The sequence below is a fragment of the Terrapene carolina genome, unplaced genomic scaffold (genome assembly GCF_002925995.2).
Source record: "Terrapene carolina triunguis isolate 2854851 unplaced genomic scaffold, T_m_triunguis-2.0 Scaffold30408, whole genome shotgun sequence".
Lineage (NCBI taxonomy): Eukaryota > Metazoa > Chordata > Testudines > Emydidae > Terrapene > Terrapene triunguis.
Window position 1 is genome coordinate 1 of NW_020694759.1, and position 13,740 is coordinate 13,740.

The following is a 13,740-nucleotide window of genomic DNA, read 5'->3' on the forward strand; positions in this document are numbered from 1 at the left end:
GGGGGTTGGGGGGCCTCTGGCTGTGGGGAGCACTGGGACAGGCAGGTCTGGCTGGGGTATGGGGAGTATGTGGAGTGGATTGGTTTGGGGTTCATCTGTGGGGTTTGTTTAAGGATGTCTGGGATGGGAGGCTTGGGGTAGTGGGGTGCTGGAATAGGGGGTGTCTGCAATTGCAAGGGTATTGGGGAGTTGGTGAGCTGGGGGTCAGATTGCTGCGTGCCATCATTTTGCCTCCAGCTAACGGGGCGGCACCATCACAGGTCGTATTTCCTTTATTTGCAATCTGTAACTAAAACGTGTGTCTGAGCAATAGGTGTTTGTTCTGCTTTTGACATTGTTCCTTCGCTCCCTGACTTACTGGGGCTAGAACGTGGGCTGAAGCCGAATGATGCTCCCCTCTGTCACAGACGCACATAACACCCCACTGTGCTTGTGGCTGACGCTGCTGCTGACTCTTAATTACAGTTAAATGCCCCTTTGAACATGTTTTTCTCAGCCTAACTCTGTGGTTTGTGCCGTGTAGTTTATTTTAACCCCATCACCCACAGGAGGCTTATTCCAGGCAGTAGGGAAAGCTGCCCAGGGTGCTTCTGAGGGGGTCTGGTTTCTTAGGTTTGAATAGCAGTAGCTCTTGTAAAAGAGATGTTTGAATGCTGGGGAACTATAACTTTGAAACTGTACCCCAAGGGGAATCAGACAGTTAAATCCCAGCAGATGAAAGGAAAACAAAAGTATAATCCTGAAAACTTACTTGTTTGTCTCAGAATCCTAATTGTCCAAAGACTTCCATACTGTTACAGCGGGATCCGGTCTGCTTGGAAGTGAGGGGATCAGATCCCTACCTATGTCTCCAGGCTCTTGGGTGAACTGGAAAAACAATAATGCAAACAGAAGGGTTAAATGATGAACCGGAATGGACTGTAACTCCCTGCAAAGGCTAACCTGACTCCCTGGGACAATCAGGCTTGCACCTATAGTTTGCGTGAGATCAGAGCCTCGTATAGTGTTGCTGCATTGTGTGTGTGTTATATAGAGAGAGACACAGACACACACCTCTTCTTCCATTGTCACATGCATGTTGTGATCGTGTCTCCCACCCCTAAGACTAGGTCTGGAGAAAATGTGTGTGGTTGGCACTGGGTGAACTTTAAGGAGGTTTAACCCTGCAGAAGTATGTTTTGTAACCCTGCAGTCCCTGGGGACAGCCCCGGAGCCGCCTCTTGGTGTGTGCGATTGGCTCTTAGTTTTGATTTTTTGCTGCCTCAGAGAATGTTTGGCATCTTTAATAAATAACCCTTTGCTGTGCACTCCTGAGGAGGAGAAGCAAAGACTTGTGGCCTGCTCTGTGCTGTGAGGAATATGCTAGTGGGGGAAAGATCCCCGCCGACCTAAGAGGGTCACCTTGGACGCACAAGCTGTGATTCCAGTCTGTGTATAATGAAGCCAGTGTCACCTTTGCCTTCAGTCTGTTGCTGCCCGGGGCAAATGGAGCAGAGGAGCTGCTCAGAATATTTAGTCAAACAGGAGATCACCCAGGCTCATGCTGTTGGGAGCAGCCCTGCTAGGGGCACAGATAGGTGAGACCCCTGCCAATGAATGCTCTGTCCTGAGCACCCAGTGCCCTCTTGGCTCTAAGAACTTTCTGTGCCTCTCCTAGGTACGGTTTGCACCATAATTATTCCCTAAACAAACAGAACCAATGTGGCCTGCGCATGCAGTTACTTTTTTTGCCTGATAAACTTGGTGATCACCGTTTTTGTTAGGAAACCCCTTGTGTTTGCGAAGAAGCACTCTGTCGTTTGGGTGCTACCTTTCTGTTATGTTTTTCAGGAAAATGGAAATCCCACCTCCTCCAACGTCTAAGTGCATTATTTACTGGAAAAGGAAAGTCAAGTCTGAATATATGCGTCTTCGGCAACTCAAGAGGTTTCAGGCAAACATGGGAGCGAAGGTAGACGTATTTTCTGGGGCCAGTCCTCGTATGTATAAGCAGGGGACTATCAAGTAGGAGTAGGGAGATTACATGTATTTGGCACTGTTGTGATGGCTGCTGGAACACTGTGTCCAGTTCTGGTGTCTGTAATTCATGAAGTATGTTTAAAAATTGGAGAGGGTTCAGAGAAGAGCCATGGGAATGGACCCTTCAGCCTTTATAATCTGTGGAGTTTTTTTAATTGTTCACATTCTGCTGTTAGACTAGGCCGTGATCAGTGTCTGTGTGGGACGTAGAGAATCTTTCTTTGGTGTTCCTTGTGACAGAGTGATCTGGTGATCAGGGCACTAGCCTGGGACTGGAGAGCCTAGGTTCAGGTCCCTGCTCTGCCACAGACTTTCTGTATGACCTTGGGCAAGTCACTTAGTCCCTCTGAAGCTCAGTTCCGTGTCTGTAAAATGGGAATAATATCCTTCCTTGCCTTTGCTGAAAGTGGCAGTTGTGTTGACTCTACAGCCTGCTGTGTGTCACACATTCCCAGCAGGGATTTCAGCAATCTAAGTCTAAACTTGCTTTGAGGATTGTAAGCACTTCTCTTTCTAATTTCAGGCTCTGTTTGTGGCCAATTTTGCAAAGGTTCAAGAAAAAACTCAAATTCTGAATGACGACTGGAAGCAGCTTCGAGTTCAGCCAGTCCCGCTAATGAAGCGTGGCAGTGGGCACCCCTTCCTGAAGCAGGTACAGGAAAAGGAGGTGGAAGTGGCAGGGCAGCCACACGAGCCGAGTACAGCCCAGGGCTTTGCAGGGGAGGCTGAAGAGGGCTGTACCTTTCTCCGCTCTCTGCGTGTCAGTCTCTTACTGTGTCTTGTACTCCCCCCAGGCTGCAGAAATGGGGGCAAAAAGAAAACCCTGGGGCTAATGTCCAGGGAAGACTGTGAGTGACTGGAAAGCTCAGCAGATCAGTAGCTGTAAATGTGGGACGGGATCAAAGTGTGTTTCTGTCCTGCAGTCGCTGGGTCTGAGCTGCCCTTTCCTTACTGTCCCTGTTTGCTTGTTTTCCAGTGTACCGTCGAGAGCAATTTCCCTGGATTCCCGAACCAGACCATCTTCATGAGGTCCCTAAACACAGTAGCGTTGGTGCCTATTATGTATTCCTGGTCCCCTCTTCAGCAGAATTTCATGGTATGTGAGAGCGCGTTGTGGTGTGAGACTTTTGAGACGATTAATGCGTCATCCCTACATGTTTGAGGTTGCAGATACTTTCCTCAGCTGCTCCCTTTGAGTCTCCCGCTGCTCCCGAGACGTTGGAAGGGAACGTTTTCGTCTCGTGTGATGCTGTATCCCCGAATAGCCGAGCTGGCTCGCCAGATCCCCTGACATCCCGAGGGCTGGCCAAGTCTGACTGCTGCCTTTGCAGGATTTACTGCCTGGATTTAGTGGCTGATTTCTTTTAAACTGTGGAATTGTTTCTGTTTAAAATAGGGCTGTTGATTAATCACAATTAATTTTTTTAAATCGCAATTAATTTTTTTGAGTTAATCGCGTGAGTTAACTGTGATTAATCGCACTATTAAACAATAGAATATCAATTTAAATTTATTAAATATTTTTCTACATTTTCGAATATTAATTTCTATTACAAAGTGTACAGCGATCACTTAATATTATTATTTTTTATTACAAATATTTGCACTGTAAAAATGATAAACAAAAGAAATAGTATTTTTCAGTCCACCTTATACAAGTACTGTGCGATCTCTTTATTGTGAAACTGTAACTTACAAATGTAGATTTTTTTTTTGGTTCCATAACTGCACTCAAAACGAAAACAATGTAAAACTTTAGAGCCTACAAGTCCACTTGGTCCTACTTCAGCCAATCGCTCAGACAAACAAGTTTGTTTACATTTATGGGAGATAATGCTGCCTGCTTCTTATTTACAATGTCACCTGAAAGTCAGAACAGGCGTTTGCTTGGCACTGTTGTAGCCTGAATTGCAAGGTATTTACGGGCCAGATGCGCTAAACATTCGTATGCCCCTTCATGCTTCAGCCATCATTCCAGAGGACATGCTTCCATGCTGATGATGCTCGTTAAAAAAATGTGTCAATTAAATTTGTGACTGAACTCCTTGTGGAAGAACTGTATGTCTCCTGTTCTGTTTTACCTGCATTCTGCCATATATTTCATATTATAGCAGTCTCGGATGATGACCCAGCACATGTTCGTTTTAAGAACACTTTCACTGCAGATTTGACAAAACACAGAGATGGTACCAATGTGAGATTTCTAAAGATAGCTACAGCACTCGACTCAAGGTTTAAGAATCTGAAGTGCCTTCCAAAATCTGAGAGGGATGAGGTGTGGAGCATGCTTTTAGAAGTCTTAAAAGAGCAACACTTCGATGCAGGAATTACAGAACCCGAACCATCAAAAAAGAAAATGCTGGTGGCATCTGACTCAGATGATGAAAATGAACATGCATTGGTCCGCTCTCCTTTGGATTGTTATCGAGCAGAACCTGTCATCAGCAGAGACGCATGTCCTCTGGAATGATGGTTGAAGCATGAAGAGACCTATGAATCTTTAGCGCATCTGGCACGTAAATATCTTGCAACACCGGCTACAACAGTGCCATGTGAACACCTATTCTCACTTTCAGGTGACATTGTAAACAAGAAGCGGGCAGCATTATCTCCTGCAGATGTAAACAAACTTGTATGTCTGAGCGATTGGCTGAACAAGAAATAGGACTGAATGGACTTGTAGGCTCTAAAGTTTTACATTGTTTTATTTTTAAATCCTTTTTTTTTAACATAATTCTACATTTGTAAGTGTTGTTCCACAAACTTATACAGGATCGTTTTAGGGGTCAAGACAAAGATGCCACATTTATTATTAATCTGTAACTATTAGCAAATACCTCAATGCTTATACACATACACTCACACACACACACACACACACACCAAAATGTTCTGCAGCTGCTGGATAGTTACCAGTCCTGATTGTAGTTTGAGTTCGCAGCTTGGGATCGTAGCTCGTGACAGCTAACTGGCCAGGAAAGCTGAGCACGAGGAGGAGCCGGGTCTCTGTCGGGCGCGCACCGATGCTCCTTGATGTTGATAGCAGAACGTTACCCAAAGTCTCTCATCTCACCCTTTCTTTTTTATAGGAGTTTAGTTTGGATTCAAAGTTCCTAGGTCTCGCTGTGTCACGCCGCCTCTGGGTTTGGTGCTTGATCACCCGTCAATTGCAGGCGTGACTGTCAGCCTGGGACCTGGCTTTGATCTTCCTTCTGTTGTTTCTTTTTAGGGTGGATGCTTCTTGCTTGAGTTAGGGCTGTTGTCTAGTTCTTCAGCCGTTGGTATTTGAACTTTATCTCATCAGGACGGGCTGGTGCTGGAGGTTGATTCTATCACCCATGCATTCCTCATTCACACATCTCAACTAGACTAATCAAATTACAGCAGGGTTTGCAACAATGAAGGTTGCAGCAAGCCCTTACAAAATGGAGTAAGCGTTTTAAAATGGGGTTTGAATTACAATATGGCACAGAAGTTACAATGTAGGAAAAATGGAAAGTGTAATGAAAGTTACAATGTAGGCAAAATGGCAGGTGTAATGAAATGGTGAACAGAAGTTACAATGGTACAGGATAACTAAAAACAATTTCATTCACATTGGTTCTACATAAGTTGCACTTTCATGATAGAGAGATTGCAGTACTTGTATTAGGTGAATTGAAAAATACTATTTCTTTTTTTACAGTGCAAATATTTGTAATAAAAAATAAATATAAAGTGAGCATTGTACACTTTGTATTCTGTGTTGTAATGGAAATCAATATATTTGAAAATGTAGAAAACATCCAAAACATTTAAATAAATGGCATTCTGTTATTGTTTAACAGTGCGATTAATTGCGATTAACTTTTTTAATCACTTGACAGCCCTAGTTTAAAATAATTAAATATTCAACAAATAAGTTAGGCAGCGCCTACCTTTGTGACTGACACCCCCCCCCCCCAACGGTGCTGCTGTTGAGAGAACAGGATGGCACAGAATGATTAAAATACACTTTCTGGCACAGCATTAATGCTGTGACCTTCTTGGCTTCTTGGTTAAAATTATTTACGAAACAAACGTCGATCTGGAGCTATTTCCTACTGGCCGTTTGCTTGCTGCAAGAGTGTACAGATCTGCCTGCTGCAATACCTCGCTAAGGCCAGTGGGGAGCAGCTGTGGCAGAACGGAGTGACGGCAGTTGTCAGAACACTGAGTGTAGCCCTGGAGTATTCCGAGTGCCTTTGTCCCCGCTGTGTGTAAGGAGAGCACGCTCCTCTAGTGTACACTGTACTTCAGACAGGGATGAGTTACCGTGTGCTCTTCGTTGTGTGCCAGCCCACTTCTGCCCCGCTCATGAGCCCCCGATACCTGCTCGGCTCTCTCCTGTGTCTCTGAATGCCTCTGGGCCCTGGAGACACGACCCTTCTGTTGTGGCGGGGGGGTGTTATGAACAGAGCGCCTCACAGTGTGCAGGGTAGCAGTGAAGTCTGGGAAGGGCGAGTCCTTGCAGAACCGTGTGTGAACGGGAAGCAGCAGCCGCGAGGCTGCCCTCTGGCTGGCTGTCGGTGAGCGCTGGCTGCCTGACCTGTTTGCAGGTGGAGGATGAGACTGTGCTGTGCAATATCCCCTACATGGGAGATGAGGTGAAGGAGGAAGACGAAACCTTCATTGAAGAGCTAATTAATAACTACGATGGGAAAGTTCACGGCGAGGAAGGTAACCTGGGCAGAGGGGTGCTCTGCGGTTCGGCAGGGCTTGCAAGCAGGGAGCGTGGCCAGGCTTTCTGAACAGCTGAGGAGGCAAAGAGCAGTAGCAATAACTAGCCGCTGCGGAGGGTCTCCTAGACTAGGGAGCATGTAAAGCGAGAGCGCCCCCGCTGGCCTGGTCCTGTCTCCCTGCCCTCAGCTCTGCCAAGGCACCTCAGGCAGGTCCAGCCCTGGGCCTCTCACTGCCATTTGTATAACGAGGGCAGATATCCATTAAGAGTTAGGGTGAGACCAGCAAACTCCTTTCACTTGTGACCTGAGCCAAGACTTGAATCAGTTCTTCAGTGGTGAAAAGCCTGTGTGTTTTCCCACCGAGCTGCCTAGCCCCTCACAAGGCCCTGCCTGGAGGTAGGAGACACCGAAAAGCTGGCTCCCATCCCATGCCCCAAATGGCTTAATTAGTGAGTGTCTGTGTCTATAGCAATTACTACTCAGCTGGGAAGAGGGGCTGGCTCTGTTACTCCATGTGTTGGCTGCCAGGTGTGACTAAGAGTGATGCACAGTCAACATCTCCCCCACCTCCCCAGACACACCCTGCCTTGGCAAATCCTGTCATGAAAGCGCTGTTCCTAACCAGCAGTCTGTCCCGTGGCTGATTTACCACCAAACCCCAGGCTGGAAGATTGCAGCACGCCCACGAAGCAGCTGATATTTCTGTGTTCTAGAGATGATTACAGGGTCCGTCCTTATCAGCGACGCTGTGTTTCTGGAGCTTGTTGACGCTCTGAATCAGTACTCGGATGAGGAAGAGGAAGGGCTGAATGACTCCGAGGGTAAACAGGAGGATGGGAAGGAGGAGCTGCCAGTCACAAGAAAAAGAAAGCGAACCACAATGGAAGGTGGGTTTGGCAGCAGAAGCTGGGACAGTGTCTGGTGGCCTCCATCCTCCCCAGCAGTCACTGTGCCCTCCTACACTCATCATGTTGATTGCTAATAAAGGTAGTGAAGTGCCACTTAGAAAGCTCCGTGGCCTGTCCTTGCTCCCCCTGGGATGCTAGCTGGAGTGTTTCCTTGGGGTGGGTTTCAGTGGGAGGAAGCGAGAACAGTGGGATTTTCACGTGTGCTGTGTAATCTCAGGAAGCTTTAGTGGTGGATTTAATCTCGGACTGCTCTGAGTGATGAGTGAGTGATACCAGTAGCAGAGAATCTCTCTCTCTCAGCTGCAGAGACTCCAAAGTATTGTGTGTAAGGTCCTGGCGATCGCAGCTAACGCATCTTCTTGCTGATATTTTAGTCTGGTTATGAAACATCCAAGAGTAAAACCCGAGTCCAAGCAGAGTCTTGCTTCTCTAAATCCCCTCCGGCATTTGGGGAAGGGTTTTCGTGCACTCAGTCCCCTTGCAGCACAAAGTCGTAATTTTTCCCTTATGAATCATCATTGAGTCTCGCTGATGGCGTTGCTGAAGGGGCACCACTGGAACGGTATGTTTCTTATCCTAGCTGGCAGACTAAGGAAGGATTCTCTGTTGGATGACTGTGCGGTTATCTCTCTGCCTTTTAAAATGGGATCCAAAGCATCCCTGGAGTAACTCCACCCCTAAAAGGGAAAGGCGCTTTCGCGTCCTGCTTAACTCAAGAGTCTTCTGTCATTTTGGTGTAGGCAACAAAAAGTGTGCAAAGAAGCAGTTCCCAAATGACATGATCTTCAGTGCTATTTCTTCAATGTTTCCTGAGAACGGCTTCCCGGAAGACATGAAAGAGCGGTAGGAGACATTCCTGGTTAAATTGTCTAGCAGAATCAGTTCCAGTTTTTAACAAAGATACTTCAGCAAATACTAGTATGCTGGTCTGACTAGTGCAGTAGACCGGAATCTGCCCATGGGCAGTGTCAGAGTTCAGGGAAACAGCACCTGCATTCCCCCGCCGTGGTCCCTCTAGGCACCTACGCTAGGCTCCTGGCTCCTCAGCCATCACCTCTCTTGGCTCGAGACCCATGTCTCTCTCTCCCTCCTGACGGGTTCTCCCAGGCTGCAGTTCCCTGCCTGTGCTATGAAATCCTCCCCAGCAAGCCAGACGGCCTAAAAGGCCAGCGTCTGTGCTTTGCTTTCTCTCCGCGGGCAGTGAGCCTCGTAATTGCCACAGTTACAGATTCCCACACTCTTTATAAGCAAGCACATTTCTTCTTAAGGTGAAAGCGTTACAAAGACGACATGCTAAAAACAATCAAAGAACCTAGACACAGGCTAAAGCTTACTAGAGGTCACACCAACTCCAGCCTTGGGCTCCGGTAGTGTCAGTCCTTCAAAACTCGCAGCTGGGTTTTCCCGTGGGTTACCAGTCTCATTTTCAGAACCAGAACAGCCATGAATAGTTCAGTCTTTCCTTTATGTAGCTTGGCCTCACGTCACAGGTGATCAGCTGACAATGGCCCACCCCTCGGTGCAGCTTCCAAAGGCTGGGGTTTGGCATAACCAGAGGTGGGGAATTTGCATTTACCTCCCACAGGAAAACCACTTCACACTGTTGCAAGAGTCCATGCTTGTCTGGCCCATTGTTCAGTATAGTCCATTGAGCCCCCGGGCCTCACATCTCCCCCGTGGAGAGGTTACGTACAATCCTGGCCCATAAAGCATTCATTTCATACAGCGGATCCCAAAGATGCATAAACTTCATGCAATAAGGTCTCCCAGGATATTGCAATAAATCGCCATGTCTGTCACAAACGGTCTCTACGGGAGATGGGGAAACACTGAACAAAGACCTCCGGGGAACAGACTGAAAATAGCCTAATGGGAGCTTGCTAGGAGAAAACGGAAGTTCTGACTGTTTCAACACCCTGAACTCGGCCCCGTTGTACCGAGTCGATCAGCGCGCAGAGCCGAGCGGCTAGTTGCAGTGACATAGAGCAGTGTGGGAAAATACACGTGCATGGTTTCTTTTAAAACAGGTACAGGGAACTTACTGAACAGTCGGATCCGAACGTGCTGCCCCCCCAGTGCACTCCAAACATTGATGGGCCATGTGCAAAGTCAGTCCAGCGAGAGCAGTCCCTGCACTCTTTCCATACGCTCTTCTGCAGACGGTGCTTCAAATATGACTGTTTTCTGCATCGTAAGTTGAGACTCAGCTGGAAACTCCCCTGGAGGTTCCACCATTTCCACCCCTTTCTTTACCTTGCCCCCACACAGTGATTCTGCTGCCCCCACTCCAGACTATACTGGGCGGGTGCCGTTGTCTTTTCCTGATGCTCTGCACTGTGTAGTGTTGCAGTCCTGGAGAGCCAGATTGACAAAGGCATTCGGTCCTGCTGAGTGAGCCCCCCCCGTTCTGCACCGCACAGACCTGACACACGTTACGCTGACACCTCACTGTGGTCTGCCCCGTCCCCACGTTTGACTGCTTTGTCGTAACGAGTCGCTGGGCCCATTCCTCCAGCTTGTCATGCTAAGGCCTTGTGAGCATTGCTTTGCCTTTCTATTCCTGGGGGTCGCTGCGGAGTTACAGGAGTCTCTTCAGCTCGACTCTGTTGTTAAACACTGGAATACGACCATGCTTCGGTATGTGTGTGTCAGTTTAAAAGTAAAACTTCCTGTTAAGTCTCTTTTCCAGGAATTGGGAGGTGTTCGGGTGTCCCAACATCACAGATCTAAGTTTCCTTCCTTGGTGAGCGCGGGGTGGCCAGGGGACGTGGCTAAGTGCCCTGGTAGCGTAGGACTCCCAGTCAGTGCCCGTGGTGCCTGGTCAGCCTTGCACTTCAGCACCTTTCGCCACGCGTGCTGGGCCGTCAGCTGCCTCCTCCACTGTGGGGACAAATGAACCTCTCTATTGGAAGGTGCCTGGTGCTAACATGATGAAGGTGGCTTGTATTTTTCAGCTTTCCATGCGACTCCTAATGTCTATAAACGGAAGAACAGAGAGATCAAGATCGAGCCAGATCCCTGCGGGACAGACTGTTTCCTCTGGCTGGTAGGTTTCTGGGATCCCTCCTGCCTTACCTGCAGGGCCCTTTGTACTGTCCCAGTGGCTTCCAAGGTCAGATACAGGAGTTGGTGAGCACAAGTCCTCACTCGAGACCCATGTGAACAAACCTCCAGCCATGGAGCGTTGGCTGGTCTCAACCAGGTGAGGCCGTGCGATGCTGGGTGGTACCACAAGACCGTGCAGTGCTCAGCATGGGAAACTGTATTTAAAATAACCCGGTTGTGTTCCCTACATCCAGCCACCAGTCCCCAACCCCCACAGCCAGGGCCCTGGTAAGCAGCACATGGCTCGGCAGCAGATGAGATCAGCCCGCTGGGGAACATGCATACAAGGGGACGTGGTCTTTGCCCCTGGGAGCTCACCCTCTGGCTGACACTGCACTGGCTGGAGCAGGGGAGCTGTCCTCCAGGAGAGGCCGGGGGCTGCTGGCAGCACAAGGCAGTGGAGATGGGCAGGTCACAGCGTGTGAGGCTCACCAGGAGGAGTCTCACTGCGATGGGGGCTGCAGGGACTGTGGTGCCCCCCCGTAGAGCTGAGGGTCCCTGCTGCAGTGCAGAGCCCTGGGCCTGTGGAATGGAGCTCTCTGCCTCCCTTGCGTGGCTCTCACGTGCCATGCGCTGTCTGATTGCAGGAGGGAGCCAAGGAGTTTGCAGTGCTGCACAATCCCAGGTCCAAATGCTCAGGTCGGCGGCGCCGTAGGCACCATGTGGTCAGTGCTTCCAGCTCAAACCCCTCGTCCTCCTCCATCGCTGAGACGAGGGAGGGAGACAGCGACAGAGACACAGGCAACGACTGGGCCTCGAGTTCCTCAGGTATGATGCCTCGGGGCCTTTGCATTTCCATACTCTCCGACCTTCCATCTCACTGGGCTGCTGCAGAGCCGGCACTGGAGAGTCGCCAAGGCAGGTTTTCCTGGCTGCAACGGGTAGCCTGGCTCCTCCTGCTCCTTGGCTTGGCCCGGTAGGCAGGGGGAGCAGGAGCAAACGGGCTCATCAGAGCGTCCTCTTCTGTCCACGGATCGATCCACAGGCCTCTGCCCGGCTCTGTGTGCCTGGCCACTACAAGTCAGGCCTCCTCTGGGCTAGGGTGGTCCCCTGCCGGCTGTGCCCATGGCTTGGTCTGGAACAGGGAGCAGCTCACGTTATTCTCTGCTGCCCTGCACGGACAGACCCGCAGGGGGTGGTGCTGGGCCCTGGCGGGAGCTCTGCTGGGGAGATTGCCATGGGTGGGAGGAGTTCGAGGCAGGACTAAGGAGGGGGCCATGGGAGTGAGGGGCTGGCTCCTGGCAGACCCAGGCTCCCCAGCGTGGGAGTCTGTATTTGTGGCTGCCCTGACTGCTGTGTTTCCTGTCATCTGGGTCTTGTTAGAGGCCAACTCCCGAAGCCAGACCCCCACCAAGCAGAAGGGCAGCCCTGCCTCCTCCCAGCTCTTTGTGATGGAAGCGCCGCAGGAACCCGTCGAGTGGACGGGGGCCGAGGAGTCGCTCTTCCGCGTGCTCCACGGCACCTACTTCAACAACTTCTGCTCGATAGCCAGGCTGCTGGGAACGAAAACCTGCAAGCAGGTATGGCCTGGCACCCTGGGGGGGCCGCTCCGGGGGGGGCGGGGGGGAGGGGAGGGGAGGGAGCCTTGGGAGCAGTGCTCTCTCTTGCTTTGCTGTCTGTGCCACAGAGAGACCAGCGGAAACCCGCCTTGAGGGGCCTAGTGAGGTAACGGCGTCGTTTATCTGCTCAGGCTGTGGGGGTGGCTGGTGCCCGAGGAATTGCTTCCTTGGAGTGCCATGGTCTGATATTCCCTCTGCTCCGCCTCGGAGGATGCCGGCTGCCTCTTCGGTCTGGTAGCGTCCCGCACACCCAGCGTTCCTGTTTGACGTGTCAGTCACGGCCTCGAGGGAGGAGCCTGCAGTGGTGCAGCTGCAGAGTAGTTTGCTTGTCCTAAGGAGAGCACCACAGGGCCCTGGCTTCTGCCCCTGCCTCCGACCCACTGCAGAGCTGAGGATTTGGTGCCTCGTACCAATGTGTCCTGACGCTGTTCAGTCCGTCTCCACCATCCCACTGCCCTGACTGCTTGGCTCTGGTTTCAGCCCAGCCTGTGTGCTCCGCTTCCTTTGACTGCGGAGTAAACTCGAAGGGATTTACAAGGCCTGGATCAGGGCTTCCCCTGACTCTTCTCTTTCCTGGGCAAGGCCAGGCTTTCAGAGGGCCGTGCGTAGAAAAGTACCTGCCGGCTCCCTGCAGCGGCTCAGGCTCCAGCCTGCCTGTGTGCAGAAAGCTGGGGGTGGGTTTTTTGGAGGCCCTTTAGCAGCTGCAAAGTCACTCTGTGTGTGTTCTCCCAGCCTGGAATCCCTATTGTTGCCCTTTGGGGATTTTCCCATCTCCCGTCTGAAGAATTAGGGACCCCAGGCCCTGTGCTAGATTCCACTCGTGCGCGCGCTGTCACGCATCCGTCTTGGCTGGGTTCACACCGACGTGTGGAACCAGGGGCAGAGCGAAGTAGCGTGGGAACGAGGATGAGCGTTCATCGCTCAGCTCTAGGCACGACGGGCACACGCTCCGTACGGTGAAAATCACTGCAGCCCCCAGCCCAGCCAGCTGCAGCTTGTCCCTGCCCTGCCGTCACGCTGGAGCTGCGAGGGTTAGTGCTTCTGATCGGCCCCAGAGGACCAGCTCTGCAGCCAAGGGAGGGGTTTGCTTTCCAAACGAACAGCAATCTCCCCCGGGCGCCTGGCCTGTGGGAGCTGGGCCTGGCAGCCTGGCCTGCCCTCCAGGGTATGATCTGAACGAGCTGAACTCTTTTGTAGGTCTTCCAGTTTGCGGTGAAAGAATCCCTTATAATGAAACTGCCGACCAGCGAGCTCATGAATCCGTCCCAGAAGAAGAAACGGAAGCACAGGCAAGTGCTCAGCGAGCTTGTTTTGTTCTTAACATGCAGCCAGAACCTGTGCGCACCCTGCCCGTGTTCCTGCCTCCACATCTCCACGTGCGCACCCTGCCCGTGTTCCTGCCTCCACATCTCCACGTGCGCACCCTGCCCGTGTTCCTGCATCCACATC

At 50.8% G+C, this 13,740-nt stretch overlaps 1 protein-coding gene across 1 annotated transcript in view; it reads left to right on the forward strand.

Annotated features, from left to right (window-relative positions):
• The first annotated feature begins 1,819 nt into the window (after window positions 1–1,819).
• Window positions 1,820–13,740, forward strand: part of LOC112122797 (histone-lysine N-methyltransferase EZH1-like) — a 13,490-nt gene continuing 1,569 nt past the window's right edge. The window contains exons 1-11 of the mRNA XM_026662798.1: window positions 1,820–1,951; window positions 2,543–2,671; window positions 2,996–3,115; window positions 6,597–6,717; window positions 7,433–7,606; window positions 8,368–8,470; window positions 9,655–9,818; window positions 10,582–10,673; window positions 11,320–11,500; window positions 12,056–12,252; window positions 13,489–13,580. Of these exons, the coding sequence (XP_026518583.1) occupies window positions 1,820–1,951; window positions 2,543–2,671; window positions 2,996–3,115; window positions 6,597–6,717; window positions 7,433–7,606; window positions 8,368–8,470; window positions 9,655–9,818; window positions 10,582–10,673; window positions 11,320–11,500; window positions 12,056–12,252; window positions 13,489–13,580 (1,505 nt within the window). The remainder of the gene's footprint in view (window positions 1,952–2,542; window positions 2,672–2,995; window positions 3,116–6,596; window positions 6,718–7,432; window positions 7,607–8,367; window positions 8,471–9,654; window positions 9,819–10,581; window positions 10,674–11,319; window positions 11,501–12,055; window positions 12,253–13,488; window positions 13,581–13,740) is intronic.